The sequence below is a fragment of the Coregonus clupeaformis genome, chromosome 39 (assembly GCF_020615455.1).
Source record: "Coregonus clupeaformis isolate EN_2021a chromosome 39, ASM2061545v1, whole genome shotgun sequence".
In the NCBI taxonomy this organism is placed as follows: Eukaryota; Metazoa; Chordata; class Actinopteri; order Salmoniformes; family Salmonidae; genus Coregonus; species Coregonus clupeaformis.
The window spans coordinates 6984997-7012743 of NC_059230.1; the positions used below are offsets into that span (position 1 = coordinate 6984997).

Sequence of the window (27747 nt, forward strand, 5' to 3'; positions counted from 1 at the left end):
ACAATACACAAATCTAAAAAATAAAATAATGGAATTAAGAAATATATAAATATTAGGACGAGCAATGTCGGAGTGACATTGACTAAAATACAGTAGAATGCTGTACAGTGAGGGAAAAAAAGTATTTGATTCCCTGCTGATTTTGTACATTTGCCCACTGACAAAGACATGATCAGTCTATAATTTTAATGGTAGGTTTATTTGAACAGTGAGAGACAGAATAACAACAACAAAAATTCAGAAAAACACATTTCAATTTTTATAAATTGATTTGCATTTTAATGAGGGAAATAAGTATTTGACCCCTCTGCAACACATTACTTAGTACTTGGTGGCAAAACCCTTGTTGGCAATCACAGAGGTCAGACGTTTCTTGTAGTTGGCCACCAGGTTTGCACACATCTCAGAAGGGATTTTGTCCCACTCCTCTTTGCAGATCTTCTCCAAGTCATTAAGGTTTCGAGGCTGACATTTGGCAACTCGAACCTTCAGCTCCCTCCACAGATTTTCTATGGGATTAAGGTCTGGAGACTGGCTAGGCCACTCCAGGACCTTAATGTGCTTCTTCTTGAGCCACTCCTTTGTTGCCTTGGCCGTGTGTTTTGGGTCATTGTCATGCTGGAATACCCATCCACGACCCATTTTCAATGCCCTGGCTGAGGGAAGGAGGTTTCTCACCCAAGATTTGACGGTACATGGCCCCGTCCATCGTCCCTTTGATGCGGTGAAGTTGTCCTGTCCCCTTAGCAGAAAAACACCTCCAAAGCATAATGTTTCCACCTCCATGTTTGACGGTGGGGATGGTGTTCTTGGGGTCATAGGTAGCATTCCTCCTCCTCCAAACACAGCGAGTTGAGTTGATGCCAAAGAGCTCGATTTTGGTCTCATCTGACCACAACACTTTCACCCAGTTCTCCTCTGAATCATTCAGATGTTCATTGGCAAACTTCAGACGGGTCTGTATATGTGCTTTCTTGAGCAGGGGGACCTTGCGGGCGCTGCAGGATTTCAGTCCTTCACGGCGTAGTGTGTTACCAATTGTTTTCTTGGTGACTATGGTCCCAGCTGCCTTGAGATCATTGACAAGATCCTCCCGTGTAGTTCTGGGCTGATTCCTCACCGTTCTCAGATCATTGCAACTCCACGAGGTGAGATCTTGCATGGAGCCCCAGGCAGAGGGAGATTGACAGTTATTTTGTGTTTCTTCCATTTGCAAATAATCGCACCAACTGTTGTCACCTTCTCACCAAGCTGCTTGGCGATGGTCTTGTAGCCCATTCCAGCCTTGTGTAGGTCTACAATCTTGTCCCTGACATCCTTGGAGAGCTCTTTGGTCTTGGCCATGGTGGAGAGTTTGGAATCTGATTGATTGATTGCTTCTGTGGATAGGTGTCTTTTATACAGGTAACAAGCTGAGATTAGGAGCACTCCCTTTAAGAGTGTGCTCCTAATCTCAGCTCGTTACCTGTATAAAAGACCCCTGGGAGCCAGAAATCTTTCTGATTGAGAGGGGGTCAAATACTTAATAAACCTACCATTTAAAATTATAGACTGATCATTTCTTTGTCAGTGGGCAAACATACAAAACCAGCAGGGGATCAAATATATAGGGCAGCAGCCTCTAAGGTGCAGGCTTGAGTAACCGGGTGGTAGCTGGCTAGTGATGGATATTTAAAAGTCTATTGGCCTTGAGATAGAAGATGTTTTTCTGTCTTTCGGTCTCAGCTTTGATGCACCTGTAGTGACCTGGCCTTCTGGATGATAGCGGGGTGAACAGGCTGTGGCTAGGGTGGTTGATTTCTTTGATATTTGTGGCCTTGCTGTGACATTGGGTGCTGTCGGTGTCCTGGAGGCCAGGCAGTGTGCCCCCGGTGATACGTTGTGCAGACCGCTCAACCCTCTAGAGAGCCCTGCGGTTGTGGGCAGTGCGGTTGCCGTACCAGGCGGTTATACAGCCTGTCAGGATGCTCTCAATTGTGCATTTGTAAAAGTTTCTGAGGGTCTTAGGGGCCAAGCCGAAATTCTTCAGCTTCCTGAGGTTGAAGAGGCGCTATTGCGCCTTCTTCACCACACTGTCTGTGTGGGTGGACCATTTCAGATTGTCAGTGATGTGTACGTCGAGGAACTTGAAACTTTCCACCTTCTCCACTGCAGCCTCGTTGATGTGGATAGGGGCGTGCTCCCTCTGCTGTCTCCTGAAGTCCACGATCAGCTCCTTTGTTGACGTTGAGGGAGAGGTTATTTTCCTGCCACCACTCCGCCAGGGCCTTCACCTCCTCCCTGTAGGCAGTCTCGTAATTTTTGTTAATCAGGCCTACTACTGTTACAGTGGGGGGAAAAAAGTATTTAGTCAGCCACCAATTGTGCAAGTTCTCCCACTTAAAAAGATGAGAGAGGCCTGTAATTTTCATCATAGGTACACGTCAACTATGACAGACAAATTGAGGGGGAAAAATCCAGAAAATCACATTGTAGGATTTTTAATGAATTTATTTGCAAATTATGGTGGAAAATAAGTATTTGGTCACCTACAAACAAGCAAGATTTCTGGCTCTTGTAACTTCTTATTTAAGAGGCTCCTCTGTCCTCCACTCGTTACCTGTATTAATGGCACCTGTTTGAACTTGTTATCAGTATAAAAGACACCTGTCCACAACCTCAGTCACACTCCAAAGTCCACTATGGCCAAGACCAAAAAGCTGTCAAAGGACACCAGAAACAAAATTGTAGACATGCACCAGGCTGGGAAGACTGAATCTGCAATAGGTAAGCAGCTTGGTTTGAAGAAATCAACTGTGGGAGCAATTATTAGGAAATGGAAGACATACAAGACCACTGATAATCTCCCTCAATCTGGGGCTCCACGCAAGATCTCACCCCGTGGGGTCAAAATGATCACAAGAACGGTGAGCAAAAATCCCAGAACCACACGGGGGGACCTAGTGAATGACCTGCAGAGAGCTGGGACCAAAGTAACAAAGCCTACCATCAGTAACACACTACGCCGCCAGGGACTCAAATCCTGCAGTGCCAGACGTGTCCCCCTGCTTAAGCCAGTACATGTCCAGGCCCGTCTGAAGTTTGCTGAAGAGTGCATTTGGATGATCCAGAAGAGGATTGGGAGAATGTCATATGGTCAGATGAAACCAAAATATAACTTTTTGGTAAAAACTCAACTCGTCGTGTTTGGAGGACAAAGAATGCTGAGTTGCATCCAAAGAACACCATACCTACTGTGAAGCATGGGGGTGGAAACATCATGCTTTGGGGCTGTTTTTCTGCAAAGGGACCAGGACGACTGATCCGTGTAAAGGAAAGAATGAATGGGGCCATGTATCGTGAGATTTTGAGTGAAAACCTCCTTCCATCAGCAAGGGCATTGAAGATGAAACGTGGCTGGGTCTTTCAGCATGACAATGATCCCAAACACACCGCCCGGGCAGAAGCATTTCAAGGTCCTGGAGTGGCCTAGCCAGTCTCCAGATCTCAACCCCATAGAAAATCTTTGGAGGGAGTTGAAAGTCCGTGTTGCCCAACGACAGCCCCAAAACATCACTGCTCTAGAGGAGATCTGCATGGAGCAATGGGCCAAAATACCAGCAACAGTGTGTGAAAACCTTGTGAAGACTTACAGAAAACGTTTGACCTGTGTCATTGCCAACAAAGGGTATATAAAAAAAGTATTGAGAAACTTTTGTTATTGACCAAATACTTATTTTCCACCATAATTTACAAATAAATTCATTTAAAAATCCTACAATGTGATTTTCTGGATTTTTTTCCTCATTTTGTCTGTCATAGTTGATGTGTACCTATGATGAAAATTACAGGCCTCTCTCATCTTTTTAAGTGGGAGAACTTGCACAATTGGTGGCTGACTAAATACTTTTTTTCCCCACTGTATGTCGTCTGTAAACTTGATGATTGAGTTGGAGGCCTAAAGTATGTATCCAGCAGAGTTGTCTCCTCCTCTTGGTGCCACTTCCACCTGGAATTGAAGAGAAGACACACTGAGAGCACCGGACAAAGTGACAAGCAACAAGATCATTTTCGTCCTTGCTACATCTCTGTTTCAAGCATCTGGATGTCTGGCCCACGTACATGTTGTCACAAACAGCCTAGGATGTAAATCACATGTCATGTGACCACGCCTTTAACACTATATTTTTTCCAGACCTAGGGTGTCGGAACTCTGAGGTTTTTATCCAGGGACCTCACGATACGATAAATCCTAATTTAGTGTTAACGGCTGTAGGGTATCAAGGCTGCAGAGGTAACCTGGTTAGTTTTATTGTTGTTTCGGTTATTTCTAATTGTACTATATCACTGTAGACCCCCCAGCCTAGCTAAACATGCCTTAGATAGCTCCTTTGCCCCTCCCCCTATACACGCGGAGACCGACTCAATTGATGCCTCCAGCGATGCTATCTCTTTCATTGTTACCCAACGCTTAGGTTTACCTCCACTTTACTCATATCCTTCCATATCCTTGTCTGTACATAATGCCCTGAATCTTTTCTATAACACCCGGAAATCTGCCCCCTTTATTCTATGTACCCAACGCACTAGAAGACCAGTTCTTAAAGCCTTTAGCCGTATCCTTATTCTAGTCCTCCTCTGTTCCTCTGGTGATGTAGAGGCTAACCCAGGCCCTGCAGCCCTCAGTATCACTCCTACTCCCCAGGCGCTATCATTTGATGACTTCTGTAATCGCAAAAGTCTTGGTTTCTTGCACATAAATATCAGAAGTCTACTTCCTAAGTTTGAGTTATTCACTGCGTTAGCACATTCTGCCAACCCTGATGTTCTAGCAGTGTCTGAATCCTGGCTCAGGAAGGCCACCAAAAATTCTGAAATTTCCAACCCCAACTATAACATTTTCCGTCTAGATAGAACTGCCAAAGGGGGGTGGAGTTGCAATCTACTGTAGAGATAGCCTGCAGAGCTCTATCATACTATCCAGGTCTGTGCCCAAACAGTTTGAGCTTCTACTTCTAAAAATCCACCTTTCCAGAAATAAGTCTCTCACTGTTGCCGCTTGCTACAGACCCCCTCAGCCCCCAGCTGTGCCCTGGACACCATATGTGAATTGATTGCCCCCCATTTATCCTCAGAGTTTGTACTGCTTGGTGACCTAAATTGGGATATGCTTAATACCCCCAGCCATCCTACAATCCAAGCTAGATGCCCTCAACCTCACACAAATTATCAACGAACCTACCAGGTACAACCCTAAATCCGTAAACATGGGTACCCTCATAGATATCATCCTGACTAACTTACCCTCTAAATACACCTCAGCTGTCTTCAACCAGGATCTCAGCGATCACTGCCTTATTGCCTGCATCCGTAACGGGTCCGCGGTCAAACGACCACCCCTCATCACTGTCAAACGCTCCCTAAAACACTTTAGCGAGCAGGCCTTCCTAATTGACCTGGCCCAGGTATCCTGGATGGATATAGATCTCATTCCGTCAGTAGAGGATGCCTGGTTGTTCCTTAAAAGTAATTTCCTCTCAATCTTAAATAAACATGCCCCATTCAAAAAATACAGAACTAAGAACCGATATAGCCCCTGGTTCTCCTCAGACTTGACTGCCCTTGACCAGCACAAAAACATCCTGTGGCGTACAGCATTAGCATCAAATAGCCCCCGCGATATGCAACTTTTCAGGGAAGTTAGGAACCAATATACACAAGCAGTCAGGAAAGCAAAGGCTAACTTTTTCAAACAGAAATTTGCATCCTGTAGCACTAACTCCAAAACATTTTGGGACACTGTAAAGTCCATGGAGAATAAGAGCACTTCCTCCCAGCTGCCCACTGCACTGAGGCTAGGAAACACTATCACCACCGATAAATCTACAATAATCGAGAATTTCAACAAGCATTTTGCTACAGCTGGCCATGCTTTCCATCTGGCTACCACTAACCCGGCCACCAACTCTGCACCCTCTGCTCCAACTTGCCCATGCCCCCGCTTCTCCTTCACACAAATTCAGACAGCTGATGTTTTGAAAGCGCTGCAAAATCTGGACCCCTACAAATCAGCTGGGCTAGACAATCTGGACCCTTTCTTTCTAAAACTAGCCGCGAAATTGTCGCAACCCCTATTACTAGTCTGTTCAACCTCTCTTTCATAACGTCTGAGATCCCCAGAGATTGGAAAGCTGCCGCGGTCATCCCCCTCTTCAAAGGGGGTGACACTCTAGATCCAAACTGCTACAGACCTATATCCATCCTGCCCTGCCTTTCGAAAGTATTCGAAAGCCAAGTTAACAAACAGATCACCGACCATTTCGAATACCACCGTACCTTCTCCGCTATGCAATCCGGTTTCGAGCTGGTCACGGGTGCACTTCAGCCACGCTCAAGGTCCTAAACGATATTATAACGCGCGATTGATAATAGACAGTACTGTGCAGCCGTCTTCATCGACCTGGCCAAGGCTTTCGACTCTGTCAACCACCGCATTCTTATTGGCAGACTAAATAGCCTTGGTTTCTCAAATGACTGCCTCGCCTGGTTCACCAACTACTTCTCAGATAGAGTTCAGTGTGTCAAATCGGAGGGCCTGTTGTCTGGACCTATGGCAGTCTCTATGGGGGTGCCACAGGGTTCAATTCTTGGGCCGACACTTTTCTCCGTGTATATCAATGATGTCGCTCTTGCTGCTGGTGACTCTCAGATCCACCTCTACGCAGACGACACCATTTTGTATACATCTGGCCCTTCATTGGACACTGTGTTAACAAACCTCCAAACGAGCTTCAATGCCATACAACAATCCTTCAGTAGCCTCCAACTGCTCTTAAACACTAGTAAAACTAAATGCATGCTTTTCAATCGAAAGCTGCTGGCACCCGCCCACCCGACTAGAATCACCACTCTCGACGGGTCTGACCTAGAGTATGTGGACAACTACAAATACCTAGGTGTCTGGTTAGACTGTAAACTCAACTTCCAGACTCACATAAAGAATCTCCAATCCAAAGTTAAATCTAGAATCGGCTTCCCTATTTCGCAACAAAGCCTCCTTCACTCATGCTGCCAAACATGCCCTCGTAAAACTGACTATCCTACCGATCCTTGACTTCGGCGATGTCATTTACAAAATAGCCTCCAACACTCTACTCAGCAAATTGGATGTAGTCTATCACAGTGCCATCCGCTTTGTCTCCAAAGCCCCATACACTACCCACCACTGTGACCTGTACGCTCTTGTTGGCTGGTCCTCACTACATGTTCATCGTCAAACCCACTGGCTCCAGGCCATCTATAAATCACTGCTAGGCAAATCCCCGCCTTATCTTAGCTCATTGGTCACCATAGCAGCACCCACCCGTAGTCTGCGCTCCAGCAGGTATATCTCACTGGTCATTCCCAAAGCCAACACCTCCTTTGGCCGCCATTCCTTCCAGTTCTCTGCTGCCAATGACTGGAACGAATTGCAAAAATCTCTGAAGCTGGAGACTCTTATCTCCCTCAATAACTTTAAGCATCAGTTGTCAGAGCACCTTACCGATCACTGCACCTGTGAACAGCCCATCTGAAATTAGCCCACCCAACTACCTCATCCCTATATTGTTATTTATTTTGCTCTTTTGCACCCCAGTATCTCTATTTGCACATAATCTCTTGCACATCTAGCATTCCAGTGTTAATACTATTGTAATTATTCTGCACTATAGCCTATTTATTGCCTTACCTCCATAACTTGCTACATTTGCACACACTGTATATATATTTTCTGTTGTATTTTTGACTTTATGTTTTTTACCCCATATGTAACTCTGTGTTGTTTTTATTGCACTGCTTTGCTTTATCTTGGCCAGGTCGCAGTTGTAAATGAGAACCTGTTCTCAACTGGCTTACCTGGTTAAATAAAGGTGAAATAAAAAATAAAATAAAAAAAACTCTGGATCAGAGGTACAGTGGCTTGCGAAGGTATTCACCCCCCTTGGCATTTTTCCTATTTTGTTTCCTTATAACCTGGAATTAAAATGGATTATTTGGGGGTTTGTATCATTTGATTTACACAGCATGCCTACCACTTTGAAGATGCTAATTATTATTATAGAGCGTGCATAACTATTCACCCCCCCAAAGTCGATCCTTTGTAGAGCCACTTTTTGCAGCAATTACAGCTACAAGTCTCTTGGGGTATGTCTCTATAAGCTTGGCACATCTAGCCACTGGGATTTTTGCCCATTCTTCAAGGCAAAACTGCTCCAGCTCCTGGATTTGTGACAGTTCTGTGGAGTGTACGGCTTAAAGTGGTCCTATGGACAGATACTCCAATCTCCGCTGTGGAGCTTTGCAGCTCCTTCAGGGTTATCTTTGGTCTCTTTGTTGCCTCTGATTAATGCCCTCCTTGCCTGGTCTGTGAGTTTTGGTGGGCGGCCCTCTCTTGGCAGGTTTGTTGTGGTGCCATATTCTTTCAATTTTTTAAAAATGTATTTAATGGTGCTCCGTGGGATGTTCAAAGTTTCGGATATAGTTTTTTAACCCAACCCAGATCTGTACTTCTCCACAACTTTGTTCCTGACCTGTTTGGAGAGCTCCTTGGTCTTCATGGTACCGCTTGCTTGGTGGTGCCCCTTGCTTAGTGGTGTTGCAGACTCTGGGGCCTTTCAGAACAGGTGTATATATACTGAGATCATATATACTAATTATTTGACTTCTGAAGGTAATTGGTTGCACCAGATCTTATTTAGGGGCTTCATAGCAAAGGAAGTGAATACATATGCACGCACCACTTTTCCGTTATTTATTGTTTCGAATTTTTTGAAAAAAGTTATTTTTTTCATTTTACTTCACCAATTTGGACTATTTTGTGTATGTCCATTACATGAAATCCAAATAAAAATCCATTTAAATTACAGGTTGTAATGCAACAAAATAGGTAAACGTCAAGGGTGATTAATACTTTTGCAAGGCCTCTGTTTTAAGGCTGTATAGCTAGGTAACCTCTGGATCAAGGCTGTATAGCTAGGTAACCTCTGGATCAAGGCTGTATAGCTAGGTAACCTCTGGATCAAGGCTGTATAGCTAGGTAACCTCTGGATCAAGGCTGTATAGGTAGGTAACCTCTGGATCAAGGCTGTATAGGTAGGTAACCTCTGGATCAAGGCTGTATAGCTAGGTAACCTCTGGATCAAGGCTGTATAGCTATGTAACCTCTGGATCAAGGCTGTATAGCTAGGTAACCTCTGGATCAAGGCTGTATAGCTAGGTAACCTCTGGATCAAGGCTGTATAGCTAGGTAACCTCTGGATCAAGGCTGTATAGCTAGGTAACCTCTGGATCAAGGCTGTATAGCTAGGTAACCTCTGGATCAAGGCTGTATAGCTAGGTAACCTCTGGATCAAGGCTGTATAGCTAGGTAACCTCTGGATCAAGGCTGTATAGCTAGGTAACCTCTGGATCAAGGCTGTATAGCTAGGTAACCTCTGGATCAAGGCTGTATAGCTAGGTAACCTCTGGATCAAGGCTGTATAGCTAGGTAACCTCTGCTCCTCCTCTCCTTCCCTCCAGACTCCCTGCAGCTCTCTGTCTCTGAAGAGGAGGTTCCCCCTGAGCAGCAGCACTGTGAGCAGGAGTGGAGCCCCAGTCTGGGGCAGGAGGACCCAGAGCCCACACAGATTAAAGAGGAACAGGAGGAACTCAGGATCAGTCAGGAGGAAGAGCAGCTTCAAGGGCTGGAGGCTGATATCATAGAGTTCAAATTTATACCTTCCTGTGTGAAAAGTGAATGTGATCAGGAGGACCCACTTCAGTCATTGACTCTTCCCCAAACCCAGACTGTGGAGAACAGAGAGAGTGACTCTAAACCAGTGGATCTCAAACCTTTTGGCACTGTGACCCACCTAAAGGGTCTCTACATTCCCTGTGACACTCCAGATAATCAGAACAATGCCTCCAGCCACAGCTCAGCCGTAAGCAGCGACACAGTAGGACTTGACAGCAGTCCACTATTGGATCCCAGCCTAACATTGGATCGAAACTCACCAATGGGTGAACACAGTTTCAAACCCAGCACCAAGTCTAGAAATACTCACTGCTGCTGTGACTGTGGTGAAACGTTTGCCCTGAAAGATGACCTGCAGAGGCATGTGACTCTCACCAAGAAGAGACTCGGTGAATGCCACTTCTGCAAAAAACTCTACAACTCCACCTGTAAACTGAAGGCCCACGTCAGACTCTGTCAAGGTGGGAAACCCTGCACCTGCCCTGTTTGTGGAAAGACCTTCAAACACAAAGGAGTTCTGTCCAAGCACATGAGGATTCACACAGGAGAGAAACCATTTAGCTGTGGTGACTGCGGGAAAAGCTTCAATCGGGTGAAAACAACGACTACAGAAAACCATTTAGCTGTGGTGACTGCGGGAAAAGCTTCAATCGGAAGGGGCACCTAACCCTGCACAAACTGACTCACACAGGAGAGAAACCATTTAGCTGTGTTGACTGCGGGAAAAGCTTCAATCGGAAGGGGCACCTAACCATGCACAAACTGACTCACACAGGAGAAAAACCATTTAGCTGTGGAGACTGCGGGAAAAGCTTCAATCGGAAGGGGCACCTAACCCTGCACAAACTGACTCATACAGGAGAGAAACCATTTAGCTGTGGTGACTGCGGGAAAAGCTTCAATCGGAAGGGCCACCTAACCATGCACAAACTGACTCACACAGGAGAGAAACCATTTAGCTGTGGTGACTGCGGGAAAAGCTTCAATCAGAAGGGGGACCTAAGGAGGCACAAACTGATTCACACAGGAGAGAAACAACATGGCTGCTCAGTCTGTGGTAAAAGATTCACTCAGAAGACTAATCTGTTGAGGCATGTGGATAAAGTCCACAAAGAAAGGAAACAGGACAGAAACTGAAAGAGGAAAGAACATTAGGACAAAGAGATTGTCTGTCAGGTAAGTGAATATAAAGGCAGGATGTGGACAAATCTCTTAGGAAGCAACAGCGATATGGCCCTCATCAAATATGCAGACGACATGGCTCTGGTTGCTTGCCTGGAGGACAAGTCCATCTCAAGCTACTCCCAGTCCATTTACTGCCTCTTGACGTGGTTTGACAATATCTTAGGAGCTCAGTCGGGGTCTCAACTTACTATTGAAAGTAAGAATAGTAGAATACACCAGGTGCAATTTAGACATTTGGTTGTGAGTCAGCAGTTTTTTTTTCTTATGTCAGTCACTGATAGTCACTCAATTAGCGATGTCAGCTAACAATTTTTAGATTGGAAGTTAGTCTAGCCAGCTATGTAAACTTAGTAGTAATCATGGCCGAATACTGACCGGGCAGGGCACGTGCCCAGGGGCCCTGACCTCTAGGGGCCCTGACCTCTAGGGGGCCCTGACCTCTAGGGGCCCTGACCTCTAGGGGCCCTGACCTCTAGGGGCCCTGACCTCTAGGGGCCCTGACCTCTAGGGGGCCCTGACCTCTAGGGGGCCCTGACCTCTAGGGGCCCTGACCTCTAGGGGCCCTGACCTCCAGGGGCCCTGACCTCCAGGGGCCCTGACCTCTAGGGGCCCTGACCTCTAGGGGCCCTGACCTCCAGGGGCCCTGACCTCTAGGGGCCCTGACCTCTAGGGGCCCTGACCTCTAGGGGGCCCCTGACCTCTAGGGGGCCCTGACCTCCAGGGGCCCTGACCTCTAGGGGCCCTGACCTCTAGGGGCCCTGACCTCCAGGGGCCCTGACCTCTAGGGGCCCTGACCTCTAGGGGGCCCCCATTGATTTTGTTAGTCATTCTCACTCAGATATAATATTAACATGGAATAAGTCATTACAAAATGTGTAGAATTGCAGGAAATTAACTTTAAAACATAATTTACATTTCTCTTCACCATCGGGGGGGGGGGGGCTAGAGCCGGTCCTGGATTTACTTTTGTAAAACACATTCATTTCGTTTACTTAGTAGAAATCATGGCCGAATACCGACCGATAAGTGCGTTTTGTTTAGGTGCAAACTCTGTTTTAAGTGAACTACAGTGTTTTTCCAGCCCCAATTCAATAATATTCTTTATAATATCTCTTGATAACTGCTTTCTCTGGTTTAGTGTACGCTGTCACATCAGTCCCAAGCCGTAGCAGCTGTCAGGAGTCACTGATCTTACAATGTGTTTTCTGTATTTTTATTAAGTGATCATCCTATATCACCACCCTGTTACTTATTATAACTATTTCCCCTCCTTGTAGTTATCCATTTCCATTATCACTGGTCTGTACCTTACTAAAACCCTGTAGAAAAGTCTGTCCTGCTCCCCTCCTCTCTACCCAACTTCCCCTCCCAGTCCCTTAAGTGGTCATGGGTAACTGCATATGGAGGACCAAACCTGCTGTAATTAGAATTAAATAAATAAATGCACACATAAATAGGAAATTGGAGATAAAATCTATGATATGACGCACCATAAAAAACACAAAAAGAAGAACAGATGGAACTTTGCTTGAAGTAGAACCAGGTGAACCGTTTTGGAACACTGAGCCATTGACTGCCTGCCTGAACCAGGTGGCTGTTACAAGTGGGTTGCTTTTGACAATAAGGCACCGGACTACAGCCATATATACTGAACAAAAATATAAATGCAACATCTAAAGTGTTGGTCCATGTTTCATGCGCTGAAATAAAAGTTCCCAGAAATGTTCCATACACACAAAAAGCTTATTTCTCTCAAATGTTGTTTACATCCCTGTTAGTGAGCATTTTTCCTTGTCAGTATAATCCAACCACTTGACAGGTGTGGCATATCAAGAAGCTGATTAAACAGCATGTGCCAAGTGGGCTGGCCTATACCCACCCAGGCCCACCCATCACTGCACCCCTGCCCAGTCATGTGAAAATTCATAGATTTTATTTAAATTGACTTGATTTCGTATGTGTTATGGCTTTACACCCCCTGCTATATTGTGGATAAATAGTTACCTGTCTAACGGAACACAGAGGGTGTTTTTTTAATGGAAGCCTCTCCAACATAATCCAGGTAGAATCAGGAATTCCCCAGGGCAGCTGTCTAGGCCTCGTACCTTTTTTCAATCTTTACTAACGACATGCCGCTGGCTTTGAATAATGCCAGTGTGTCTATGTATGCGGTTGACTCAACACTATACACGTCAGCTACCACAGCGACTGAAAATGACAGCAACACTTAACAAAGAGCTGCAGGTAGTTTCAGAATGGGTGGGAGGGAATAAGTTTGTCCTAAATATTTAAAAAACTAAAAGCATTGTATTTGGGACAAATCATTCACTAAACCCTAAACCTCAACTAAATCTTGTAATAAATAATGTGGAAATGGAGCAAGTTGAGGTGACTAAATTGCTTCGAGTAACCCTGGATTGTAAACGGTCATGGTCAAAACATATTGATACAACAGTAAGTAGGATGGGGAGAAGTCTGTCCATAATAAAGTTCTGCTTTTTTGTGTGCAATTTGCTCAGAACAGGGCAGCACGGCTGGCACTTGGATGTACACAGAGAGCTAACATTAATAATATGCATGTCAATCTCTCCTGGCTCAAAGTGGAGGAGAGATTGACTTCATCACTACTTGTATTTGTGAGAGGTATTGACATGTTGAATGCACCAAGCTGTCTGTTTGAACTACTGGCGCACAGCTCGGACACCCATGCATACCCCACAAGACATGCCACCAGAGGTCTCTTCACAGTCCCCAAGTCAAGAACAGACTATAGGAGGCGCACAGTACTATATAGAGCCATTCCACATTCTATTCCACATCAAGTAACTGATGCAAGCAGTAGAATTCGATTTTTTTTAAATGATACAAATACACCTTATGGAACAGCGGGGACTGTGAAGCAACACAAACATAGGCACACACACATTTTGTAGATTTGTGGTAGTGGTGGAGTAAGGCCCTTAGAACACAGTGTGTTGTGAGGTCTGTGAATGTATTGTAATGTTTTTAAAATTGTATGAATTGCCTTAATTTTGCTGGACCCCAGGAAGAGTAGCTGCTGCCTTGGGGATCCATAATAAATACAAATCCCTGCCTCCCAACCTTCCCACTGTTTCAAGCATTTGCCTGTCTCCCTATCTAATTTCCTTACTGTCTGAATAAAGTGTCAAACAACCTAACAAAAATAGGTTTAACAAAATCGTCGCATTTTGAGTGTTCATTTAATGTTCAAAGCATCCTGAATACAGCTAATTGTCCACCCTGGTCATAGGCCTAAGCCATGTCAAAATATGTAGAATTGCAGGAAATTAGCTTTAAAACAGTAAAATCTTCCTGGGGGAGGAGCCCAGTCCCCTGGGGGAGGAGCCTAGTCCCCTGGGGGAGGAGCCCAGTCCCTTGTATAGGGATTGTGCCAGGGGCTATGGTGATTTTAGCATGTAACTCTGGGTGGGGCTAACTCCCCCATTGTTTTTTAAATGTATTCCAGCAAAGCCACAACACTAAACAAAACATGAATTGCACTATAACGGTGACAAATGGTGCCCACAAACTGTTAGGGCCAACATGAAGCTGTCCCAACTCAAGAGCTTTCTTTTCAGCACCATGGAGTGAATCCTTACCACTGCTACACCTGGCTATCAGCGGGAGCCTTGTCTGGCAGCGAAACAGTTCATTCAGCCTCATTTACTGCCTTAAAAAAAAAAACATAGCTGATATGGCTGACTTGCTTAAACAAATGTGGTTTCTACTGACAATTGAGATGTACAAACTATGTTCAGCACTTTTGAAATGTACAGCGACAGAATGTACACCAAGTCAGAACCGTAGGATAAATAAAGGGGGCATATAAGCAGACAATGAAAGCTCTTACAATATTTGATAATTACATTTCTCTAAAACAGGCTATAGGCTACATGTGCACCACCAAGTCAGAACAGTAGGCTAAGTTATGTGGGGGAAAAGGGACCAAATTATTAGGGTGAGGCACATGGGCTACTAACAGCTTACTACACAACATACACTTAGTATTACTTTCTTAGCTACAGTATACATATCTCCCTGGCATATTACATCATTAATGCAGCAGCATACAATACATTTTTGGACTCACCTTCTTGGGCTGTGCTCACTTGAACAGGAAGGTGGCACGGCGGTCCTTGTGGGTAAATTTTGTCATCAAAGTCTGGCATTCTCTGGATTTATGGTGCTTTCAAGACAACTGTGAACTCTGAAAAAAAAAAAAAGTTGAATCATGAGGTCAGTGATCTTCAAGTAAGAGCTCTAGAAAGAGGCCAGAGTTCTTGACTTGGAATTCCGAGTTGGATAACTGTTCAAAACGTATTTTCCCAGTCGGAGCTCGTTTTTTTTCAGAGTTCCCAGTTGTCTTGAACTCGCTGAAGTCTGACATTTCCCAGTTCCGAGTTTCCAGTTGTTTTGAACGCGGCAGAAGTCATGCTGGATTGACAACATGGCCAATGTATTCAATGTTTTCTGGCCAATGGCATGTGAATGTTTATCCTTTTAAACTTGTAAAAGAGACCCTTAAACCCAGACTTGGACCACACACCCTCTCCACTGAATAGCAGGTTAGTGATTGCTTTGCAGTGCTTGCAGTTAGCCACTGATTCCTTCCAAACCACTCATTGTTGAATTTGCGATTTCCAACTTGTTGTGTAATGTTTATGTCCAATGGCCGATGTGCACCGATACGTTTTATCTATAACTCTTCTTCATATGACAAGGATTGAAAAGGATTTGCCAGCAGATTGTCGACATGATTCATGATGATGACTGCTTGTCTAGCTTGCTAACTAAGATTTTGAAAGTATGATGTTGACATGATCAGTACAATCAAAGCTACGGTAGATATATAACGTGATTTTACATAATTGTATCTGTGGCCAATGACCTTGAGCCTTCTTGGATGGGCACTTCTAATGTAACTCAATGGCAGCACCCAAGGGACTTGAATTTTCAAGCTCTCCCGTACATTTACGGTGACGTAGTGTCCCCATGAGTGACAGAACACTGAGTCAATTACGGCGCAACTAGAGAACATTACCAACCTCTACGCTCTGTATTTTCCACTGGCTGCCCCACCACCACAGAAAGCACTGAGCTTGGCTGAAACACCTGCATTTTGGAGCTGCCTTACTCAAGAAAGCAAAAAAGAGACCATGTTTGTATGCAGCTTTATTAACTCAATTATTATTGTATTTCTGACATTGTTTGCAAATGGATGTCAATACACACCATCATACACTGCTCAAAAAAATTAAGGGAACACTTAAACAACACAATGTAACTCCAAGTCAATCACACTTCTGTGAAATTAAACTGTCCACTTAGGAAGCAACACTGATTGACAATACAGTGGGGAGAACAAGTATTTGATACACTGCCGATTTTGCAGGTTTTCCTACTTACAAAGCATGTAGAGGTCTGTAATTTTTATCATAGGTACACTTCAACTGTGAGAGACGGAATCTAAAACAAAAATCCAGAAAATCACATTGTATGATTTTTAAGTTATTAATTAGCATTTTATTGCATGACATAAGTATTTGATACATCAGAAAAGCAGAACTTAATATTTGGTACAGAAACCTTTGTTTGCAATTACAGAGATCATACGTTTCCCGTAGGTCTTGACCAGGTTTGCACACACTGCAGCAGGGATTTTGGCCCACTCCTCCATACAGACCTTCTCCAGATCCTTCAGGTTTCGGGGCTGTCGCTGGGCAATACAGACTTTCAGCTCCCTCCAAAGATTTTCTATTGGGTTCAGGTCTGGAGACTGGCTAGGCCACTCCAGGACCTTGAGATGTTTCTTACGGAGCCACTCCTTAGTTGCCCTGGCTGTGTGTTTCGGGTCGTTGTCATGCTGGAAGACCCAGCCACGACCCATCTTCAATGCTCTTACTGAGGGAAGGAGGTTGTTGGCCAAGATCTCGCGATACATGGCCCCATCCATCCTCCCCTCAATACGGTGCAGTCGTCCTGTCCCCTTTGCAGAAAAGCATCCCCAAAGAATGATGTTTCCACCTCCATGCTTCACGGTTGGGATGGTGTTCTTGGGGTTGTACAAATCCTTCTTCTTCCTCCAAACACGGCGAGTGGAGTTTAGACCAAAAAGCTCTATTTTTGTCTCATCAGACCACATGACCTTCTCCCATTCCTCCTCTGGATCAACCAGATGGTCATTGGCAAACTTCAGACGGGCCTGGACATGCGCTGGCTTGAGCAAGGGAACCTTGCATGCGCTGCAGGATTTTAATCCATGACGGCGTAGTGTGTTACTAATGGTTTTCTTTGAGACTGTGGTCCCAGCTCTCTTCAGGTCATTGACCAGGTCCTGCCGTGTAGTTCTGGGCTGATCCCTCACCTTCCTCATGATCATTGATGCCCCACGAGGTGAGATCTTGCATGGAGCCCCAGACCGAGGGTGATTGACCGTCATCTTGAACTTCTTCCATTTTCTAATAATTGCGCCAAAAGTTGTTGCCTTCTCACCAAGCTTGCCTATTGTCCTGTAGCCCATCCCAGCCTTGTGCAGGTCTACAATTTTATCCCTGATGTCCTTACACAGCTCTCTGGTCTTGGCCATTGTGGAGAGGTTGGAGTCTGTTTGATTGAGTGTGTGGACAGGTGTCTTTTATACAGGTAACGAGTTCAAACAGGTGCAGTTAATACAGGTAATGAGTGGAGAACAGGAGGGCTTCTTAAAGAAAAACTAACAGGTCTGTGAGAGCCGGAATTCTTACTGGTTGGTAGGTGATCAAATACTTATGTCATGCAATAAAATGCAAATTAATTACTTAAAAATCATACAATGTGATTTTCTGGATTTTTGTTTTAGATTCCGTCTCTCACAGTTGAAGTGTACCTATGATAAAAATTACAGACCTCTACATGCTTTGTAAGTAGGAAAATCTGCAAAATCGGCAGTGTATCAAATACTTGTTCTCCCCACTGTACATTTCATATGCTGTTGTGCAAATGGAATAGACAACAGGTGGAAATTATAGGCAATTAGCAAGACACCCCCAATAAAGGACTGGTTTTTCAGGTGGTGACCACAGACCACTTCTCAGTTCCTATGCTTCCTGGCTGATGTTTTGGTCACTTTTGAATGCTGGCGGTGCTTTCACTCTAGTGGTAGCATGAGACGGAGTCTACAATCCACACAAGTGGCTCAGGTAGTGCAGCTCATCCAGGATGGCACATCAATGCGAGCTGTGGCAAGAAGGTTTGCTGTGTCTGTCAGCGTAGTGTCCAGAGCATGGAGGCGCTACCAGGAGACAGGCCAGTACATCAGGAGACATGGAGGAGGCCGTAGGAGGGCAACAACCCAGCAGCAGGACTGCTACCTCCGCCTTTGTGCAAGGAGTAGCAGGAGGAGCACTGCCAGAGCCCTGCAAAATGACCTGCTCAAACAGTCAGAAACAGACTCCATGAGGGTGGTATGAGGGCCCGACGTCCACAGGTGGGGGTTGTGCTTACAGCCCAACACCGTGCAGGACGTTTGGCATTTCCCAGAGAACACCAAGATTGGCAAATTCGCCACTGGCGCCCTGTGCTCTTCACAGATGAAAGCAGGTTCACACTGAGCACGTGACAGACATGACAGAGTCTGGAGACGCCGTGGAGAACGTTCTGCTGCCTGCAACATCCTCCAGCATGACCGGTTTGGCGGTGGGTCAGTTATGGTGTGGGGTGGCATTTCTTTGGGGGGCCGCACAGCCCTCCATGTGCTCGCCAGAGGTAGCCTGACTGCCATTAGGTACCGAGATGAGATCCTCAGACCCCTTGTGAGACCATATGCTGGTGCGGTTGGCCCTGGGCTCCTCCTAATGCAAGACAATGCTAGACCTCATGTGGCTGGAGTGTGTCAGCAGTTCCTGCAAGAGGAAGGCATTGATGCTATGGACTGGCCCACCCGTTCCCCCGACCTGAATCCAATTGAGCACATCTGGGACATCATGTCTCGCTCCATCCACCAACGCCACGTTGCACCACAGACTGTCCAGGAGTTGGCGGATGCTTTAGTCCAGGTCTGGGAGGAGATCCCTCAGGAGACCATCCGCCACCTCATCAGGAGCATGCCCAGGCGTTGTAGGGAGGTCATACAGGCACGTGGAGGCCACACACACTACTGAGCCTCATTTTGACTTGTTTTAAGGACATTACATCAAAGTTGGATCAGCCTGTAGTGTGGTTTTCCACTTTAATTTTGAGGGTGACTCCAAATCCAGACCTCCATGGGTTGATAAATTTGATTTCCATTGATAATTTTTATGTGATTTTGTTGTCAGCACATTCAACTATGTAAAGAAAAAAGTATTTAATAAGATTATTTCATTCATTCAGATCTAGGATGTGTTATTTTAGTGTTCCCTTTATTTTTTTGAGCAGTGTATTTTCGGAACATAAACTCTCACTGGATAACTGACACTTCCTACCCTGACCTTATCTGGTAACAACTCTGCATCAAAACTCAGCATGACAGATAATGTGTTCTCCGTCTCATCAAGCGGCGGGTGTCACAGACTCCCCACAAGTCACACATTTTTTTGGCCACATATGGCGCACGTGCAGGACTTTCAATTTATTTATTTAAATGTTTTAATTACCCCCCAATCCCCCCTTCCGTGATACATGTGTAAGTATTGTTCAATCATTTGTGCCTTGGAATTACGCTTTGACCCAGTTTTTTCACTTTAAAATGTATGCCAAACAAAAACCATTGATTTTAAAGCTTAACAAACCATACAAACTCCATGCACAATACATTTTTTGTAACAATTGTTGTTGAAATTACCACCAGCGACACCTGAAGTCAATCTTAAATGAATCATTCTTTATTATCAGCAAGCTGGAGAGGTTCCAACAAACTCAATGCACCATAGTACATGTCGGTCGGGAGCTCCACCGGGGCAGTCCCGTTAGTTCTCTTATATACGGCTTACACAGACAAGTTATATTTGCATGATTTAGCTTACTCATTATTCATAATTAATTCATCGTTAACGTTTGGTTCATGCATGTGACCGACCAATACCTCACGAGGCTTCTTCTGTCCAAGCTGAGACCTTGAAACTGAGATACCCCTTTCGGTTCTCAAAACAATGTTCTGGGCGTACTGCCAAATTGCTTATAGTGAGTGAGGATTCCTCCCACGCACGATCAATCAGTCACTTGCATGAACCCAGTCGAATTGGTTATTAGAAAAGCACAAACATAAAATGTTCCTTCACACAATTTCCACTGAAACATTTATAAAAACTAATTTAGTGGAAGAACTGTGGAGATGCAAACTTCGGTAACGGAATTACAGAAAAATCTCCCTCAGGTTTTTATGCGACCACATTTTCTAAAACCTCTGTTAAATATCTGCTCTGAATTAAGATTCAAAAATACCTGCAGAAAGAATGGGGTGTCAGCTATGACATGACACCTTGAGTTAAAAAATATATATTTTGGTTATTGAACTACAGTCCCTGATCTGTACTACACAAAAATGCATATTTATGGATATGAATGTCATTCTCCTCATGTTTCACAAGTTCGGACAGCACAGCACAGTACAGCTGTCACGACTTCCTCCGAAGCTGCCTCCTCTCCTTGTTCGGTCAGGCTTCGGCGTTCGTGGTCACCGGCCTTCTAGCCACTGCCACTCCTCTTTTAATCATTCCATTCGTTTTTCACACCCACCTGGTTCATATCCCCTCATCAGTCTCTGTATAATTATTCCCTCTGCTCCCCCATGTCTTTGTGTGTTATTGTTCCATGTGGAGGTGTCACTAGCTCGTGTTGAGCATTATGTTACTTTTATCGGCGGGATATTCACCCGTGTGTTTTGTTTTCCCAGTACGCATTTAAGTCGCACTGTATTTGGTTTACTCATTGCTGTGGACTGCTGTATTGGCCAAATAATCTCTATTCTATGATTAACACCTCCTGCGCCTGGCTCCGTCCTACTCACCTTGTTACAACAGCAGAGTACTGTACTATACTACACTTTTCTTTTCTGTACTCTACTGTGCTCTACTCACTGTACTGTACTGTACTGTGCTATCCAAACTTGTGAATCGTACGTCTATGATTAGGTTCAGATTTGGTCCAGTCCATCTGTGGACGTTAACATCAAGGCCAGGGTGAACTGACCAAATTTCAACTACTTGTCAACGTTCATGGACGTCCGGTGTCGGTCGGTGCTCAGTGGGTGAGGATGCTGGTTACAGTAAACGGAAAGAGAGGGGGCTCATGGGTAGGTGTCAGTAAGAGCCGGGAGAGGTGACTGGAGAGTGAGAGAGAGAGAGAGAGGCAGAGAGAGAGACGGAGGGGTTGTCTCGACTTGACCACCAGACAACAGAAAGACAAAGAAAACAGTTATGAGCTGAACAACAGTATACCAGTAGAAGGGAGGACAGTAGCAGGTGACCCAACTGAGGTTTGTGACTATTGTGGTTTCCCATTGTAGCCAATTGCAATTGCAGTAATTCCGTTACTGATTTGTTGGTAATTCTGTTGCCAATTTGGTAACCAAATTATGAGTTTTAATCGCTTAATAATTCATAAACAAAATTGACATCAGTTAAATGACTATAACTAATTGGTAGGTCTACCTTGTTACTTCTGTGAACTTTCATTGTCCTTCCTCATGAGGGAGAGAAATTAGAATATATCTTAAAGATATGTGGGTTTTTGGTAACGGAATTACACACAAAGCAATATTTTCTTAAACTTACAGAAGGTAAACCATTTCTCCAAAACTAAATATGTGTTGATATTAGTTGGCAAAGGGTCTTTACGTCAACATTACTGTGTTTTTATGTATTTCTGATACCTTTTCAGATGTTTTTCTGGTAAATATTTGTATCCAATCACAGCCTTTACTTATGCCTAATGGTTAAAAAAAGTAAAAATAATAATAATAAAAAGACAAATTTTGAAAATGGTTGGAAAATGTATCCATGCCTTCATTTCCCAAAAATACTCTTAGCTTTCATTTGATATGCTCCTACGAACTTCACATGTTGGTGCTCATGGGTCCTTTTACAGTGAGGGAAAAAAGTATTTGATCCCCTGCTGATTTTGTACGTTTGCCCACTGACAAAGAAATGATCAGTCTATAATTTTAATGGTAGGTTTATTTGAACAATGAGAGACAGAATAACAACAACAAAAATCCAGAAAAACGCATGTCAAAAATGTTATTCATTGATTTGCATTTTAATGAGGGAAATAAGTATTTGACCCCTCTGCAAAACATGACTTAGAACTTGGTGGCAAAACCCTTGTTGGCAATCACAGAGGTCAGACGTTTCTTGTAGATGGCCACCAGGTTTGCACACATCTCAGGAGGGATTTTGTCCCACTCCTCTTTGCAGATCTTTTCCAAGTCATTAAGGTTTCGAGGCTGACGTTTGGCCACTCGAACCTTCAGCTCCCTCAACAGATCTTCTATGGGATTAAGGTCTGGAGACTGGCTAGGCCACTCCAGGACCTTAATGTGCTTCTTCTTGAGCCACTCCTTTGTTGCCTTGGCCGTGTGTTTTGGGTAATTGGCATGCTGGAATACCCATCCACGACCCATTTTCAATGCCCTGGCTGAGGGAAGGAGGTTCTCACCCAAGATTTGACGGTACATGACCCGTCCATCGTCCCTTTGATGTGGTGAAGTTGTCCTGTCCCCTTAGCAGAAAAACACCCCCAAAGCATAATGTTTCCACCTCCATGTTTGACGGTGGGGATGGTGTTCTTGGGGTCATAGGCAGCATTCCTCCTCCTCCAAACATGGCGAGTTGAGTTGATGCCAAAGAGCTCGATTTTGGTCTCATCTGACCACAACACTTTCACCCAGTTCTCCTCTGAATCATTCAGATGTTCATTGGCAAACTTCAGATGGGCCTGTATATGTGCTTTCTTGAGCAGGGGGGCCTTGCGGGCGCTGCAGGATTTCAGTCCTTCACGGCGTAGTGTGTTACCAATTGTTTTCTTGGTGACTATGGTCCCAGCTGCCTTGAGATCATTGACAAGATCCTCCCGTGTAGTTCTGGGCTGATTCCTCACCGTTCTCATGATCATTGCAACTCCACGAGGTGAGATCTTGCATGGAGCCCAAGGCTGAGGGAGATTGACAGTTATTTTACTTACAGTATGCTCTTATTCTTATATTTTATTATTTCTTATTGTCATCCAGAAAGAACATGCAAGTGAGAATTTCGTTGGACGGTGTATACCATGTGTATCCTGTATATATGACTAATAAAACTTCAAACTTGTATTGCAGTTCTATCAAGTACAATTGGCAGACTTTGTATACCACTGGCACATTTTTACGTGGGATAGAACAGTACATGGGGAGCTACACTCACCGGACAGTATATTAGGTACACACATCTAGTACCGGGTTGAACCCCACCTTTAACTCCAGAACAGCCTGAATTCTTCGGGGCATTCTACAAGTTGTCGGAAACGTTCCATAGGGATATTGGTCCATGCTGACATGGCATCACGCAGGTGCTGCAGATTGTACATTCATGCTGTGAACAGCCTGTTCCATCTCATCCCAAAGATGCTCTATTGGGTTGAGGTCTGGGGACTGCGCAGGCCACTCAAGTAAACTGAACTCGCTGTCATGTTCCAGGCAATGTTTTTCCACTGCTTAATTGTCCAGTGTTGATGATCGCGTGCCCACTGGAGTGTCTTCTTGTTTTTAGCAGATAGGAGTGGAACCCGGTGTGGTCGTCTGCCATCTAGCTTCCGGGTCAGTAGCTTCTGCCCCACATCACACACACACACACACACACACACACACACACACACACTCACAAGTACCTGATTGACTGACTCTATTAGCCAATAATGTTATTGTCATGCTTTGTGTTAAAAATGTTTACCTTTACTTTACCAGGTAGGTTGACTGAGAACACATTCTAATTTACAGCAATGACCTGTGGAATAGTTACAGGGGAGTGGAGGGGGGATGAATGAGCCAATTGGAAGCTGGGGATGATAAGGTGACCATGATCAAATACCAAATCAAATACTAAGGAAGTCTCAAGGTTTTGCTCGCCTGAGGTAGAGTATCTTATGATAAGCTGCAGACCACACTATTTACCAAGAGAGTTTTCATCTATATTTTTCATAGCTGTCTATTTACCACCACAAACCAATGCTGGCATTAAGATTGCACTGAATGAGTTGTACAAGGCCATTAATCAACAGGAAAACGCTCATCCAGATGCAGCGCTCCTAGTAGCAGGGGACTTTAATGCAGGGAAACTTAAATCCGTTCTACCTAATTTCTACCAGCATGTTAAATGTGCAACCAGAGGGGAAAACTCTAGACCACCTTTACTCCACACACAGAGACGCATACAAAGCTCTCCCTCGCCCTCCATTTGGCAAATCTGACCATAACTCTATCCTCCTGATTCCTGCTTATAAGCAAAAACTGAAGCAGGAAGCACCAGTGATTCAGCTAATAAAAAAGTGGTCAGATGACGAGATGCTAAGCTACAGGACTGTTTTGCTAGCACAGACTGGAACATGTTCCGGGGATTCTTCAGACAGCATTGAGGAGTACACCACATCAGTCACTGGCTTCATCAATAAGTGCATCGATGATGTCGTCCCCACAGTGACCGTACGTACATACCCCAACCAGAAGCCATGGATTACAGGAAACATCCGCACTGAGCTAAAGGGTAGAGCTGCCGCTTTCAAGGAACGGGACTCTAACCCGGACGCTTATAAGAAATCCCCGCTATGACCTCCGACGAACCATCAAACAGGCAAAGAGTCAATACAGGTCTAAGATTGAATCATACTACACTGGCTCTGACGCTCGTCGGATGTGGCAGGGCTTGAAAACTATTACAGACTACAAAGGGAAGCACAGCCGCGAGCTGCCCAGTGACACAAGCCTACCAGACGAGCTAAACCACTTCTATGCTCGCTCGAGGCAAGCAACACTGAAGCATGCATGAGAGCACCAGCTGTTCCGGACGACTATGTGATCACGCTCTCCGTAGCCGATGTGAGTAAGACTTTTAAGCAGGTCAACATTCACAAGGCCGCAGGGCCAGACGGATTACCAGGACGTGTACTCCGAGCATGTGCTGACCAACTGGCAAGTGTCTTCACTGACATTTTCAACATGTCCCTGACTGAGTCTGTAATACCAACATGTTTCAAGCAGACCACCATAGTCCCCGTGCCCAAGAACTCTAAGATAACCTGCCTAAATGACTACCGACCCGTGGCACTGACGTCTGTAGCCATGAAGTGCTTTGAAAGACTGGTCATGGCTCACATCAACAGCATAATCCCAGAAACCCTAGACCCACTCCAATTTGCATACCGCCCCAACAGATCCACAGATGATGCAATCTCTATCGCACTCCACACTGCCCTTTCCCACCTGGACAAGAGGAACACCTACGTGAGAATGCTATTCATTGACTACAGCTCAGCATTCAACACCATAGTGCCCTCAAAGCTCATCACTAAGCTAAGGATCCTGGGACTAAACACCTCCCTCTGCAACTGGATCCTGGACTTCCTGACGGGCCGCCCCCAGGTGGTAAGGGTAGGTAACAACACATCTGCCACACTGATCCTCAACACGGGGGCCCCTCAGGGGTGCGTGCTCAGTCCCCCTCCTGTACTCTCTGTTCACCCATGACTGCATGGCCAGGCACGACTCCAACACCATCATTAAGTTTGCCGACGACACAACAGTGGTAGGCCTGATCACCGACAACGATGAGACAGCCTATAGGGAGGAGGTCAGAGATCTGGCCGTGTGGTGCCAGGACAACAACCTCTCCCTCAACGTGACCAAGACAAAGGAGATGATTGTGGACTACAGGAAAAAAAAGAGGACTGAGCACGCCCCCATTCTCATCGACGGGGCTGTAGTGGAACAGGTTGAGAGCTTCAAGTTCCTTGGTGTCCACATCACCAACGAACTATCATGGTCCAAACACACCAAGACAGTCGTGAAGAGGGCACGACAAAGCCTATTCCCCTCAGGAGACTAAAAAGATTTGGCATGGGTCCTCAGATCCTCAAAAAATTCTACAGCTGCACCATCGAGAGCATCCTGACTGGTTGCATCACCGCCTGGTATGGCAACTGCTTGGCCTCTGACCGCAAGGCACTACAGAGGGTAGTGCGTACGGCCCAGTACATCACAGGGCAAAGCTCCCTGCCATCCAGGACCTCTATACCAGGCGGTGTCAGAGGAAGGCCCTCAAAATTGTCAAAGACTCCAGTCACCCTAGTCATAGACTGTTCTCTCTGCTACCGCACGGCAAGCGGTACCGGAGTGCCAAGTCTAGGTCCAAAAGACTTCTCAACAGCTTCTACCCCCAAGCCATAAGACTCCTGAACAGCTAATCATGGCTACCCGGACTATTTGCACTGCCCCCCACCCCATACTTTTTACGCTGCTGCTACTCTGTTAAGTATTTATGCATAGTCACTTTAACTCTACCCACATGTACATATTACCTCAACTACCTCAACTAGCCGGTGCCCCCCGCACATTGACTATGCAACGGTACCCCCTGTATATATAGCCTCCCTACTGTCACTTTATTCTATTGTATATATAGCCTCCCTACTGTCACTTTATTTTTACTTCTGCTCTTTTTTTCTCAACACTTTTTTGTTGTTGTTTTATTCTTACTTTTTTTGTTTAAAATAAATGCACTGTTGGTTAAGGGCTGTAAGTAAGCATTTCACTGTAATGTCTGCACCTGTTGTATTCGGCGCATGTGACCAATAAAATTTGATTTGATTTGATTTGATTTGATGGTATGAGGGCCAGATTGGGAATTTAGCCAGGACACCGGGGTTAACACCCCTACTCTTACGATAAGTGCCATGGGATCTTTTAGTGACCACAGAGAGTCAGGACACCCGTTTAACGTCCCATCCGAAAGACGGCACCATACACAGGGCAATGTCCACGATCACTGCCCCTGGGCATTGAGATTAAAAAATATAAAACATTCGGAAAGTATTCAGGCCCCTTGACTTTTTCCACATTTTGTTACATTATAGCCTTATTCTAAAATTGATTAAATTGTTTTTCCACCCTCATCAATCTACACACAATACCCCAAAATGACAAAGCAAAAACTGTTTTTTATAAATAATAACTGAAATATCACATTTACATAAGTATTTAGACCCTTTACTCAGTACTTTGTTGAAGCACCTTTGGCAGCGATTACAGCCTCAAGTCTTCTTGGGTATGACGCTACAAGCTTGGCACACCTGTATTTGGGGAGTTTCTCCCATTCTTCTCTGCAGATCCTCTCAAGCTCTGTCAGGTTTAATGGGGAGCGTCACTGCACAGCTATTTTCAGGTCTCTCCAGAGATGTTCGATCGGGTTCAAATCCGGGCTCTGGCTGGGCCACTGAAGGACATTCAGAGACTTGTCCCGAAGCCACTCCTGCGTTTTCTTTGCTGTGTGCTTAGGGTCGTTGTCCTGTTGGAAGGTGAATCTTTGCCCCAGTCTGAGGTCCTGAGCGCTCTGGAGCAGGTTTTCATCAAGGATCTCTCTGTACTTTGCTCCATTCATCTTTCCCTCAATCCTGACTCGTCTCCCAGTCCCTGCCGCTGAAAAACGTGACGCTTGGCATTCAGGCCAAAGATTTCAATCTTGGTTTCATCAGACCAGAGAATCTTGTTTCTCATGGTCTGAGAGTCTTTTAGGTGCCTTTTGGCTAACTCCAAGCGGGCTGTCATGTGCCTTTTACTGAAGAGTGGCTTCCGTCTGGCCACTCTA

At 45.1% G+C, this 27747-nt stretch overlaps 2 protein-coding genes across 2 annotated transcripts in view; both read left to right on the forward strand.

Moving 5' to 3' along the window:
- The window catches only part of LOC121554362 (gastrula zinc finger protein XlCGF7.1-like), a 28595-nt gene extending 15883 nt beyond the window's left edge, over window positions 1-12712 (forward strand). The window contains exon 2 of the mRNA XM_041867921.2: window positions 11978-12712. The gene's annotated coding sequence lies outside the window, so the exon portion shown is untranslated. The remainder of the gene's footprint in view (window positions 1-11977) is intronic.
- LOC121554353 (gastrula zinc finger protein XlCGF7.1) lies at window positions 9627-11264 on the forward strand. The gene is given in 2 exon segments (XM_041867903.2): window positions 9627-10356; window positions 10359-11264. Coding segments are annotated over 2 exon segments (873 nt in total). The 5' UTR covers window positions 9627-10013; the 3' UTR covers window positions 10889-11264.
- Window positions 12713-27747: the final 15035 nt, after the last annotated feature.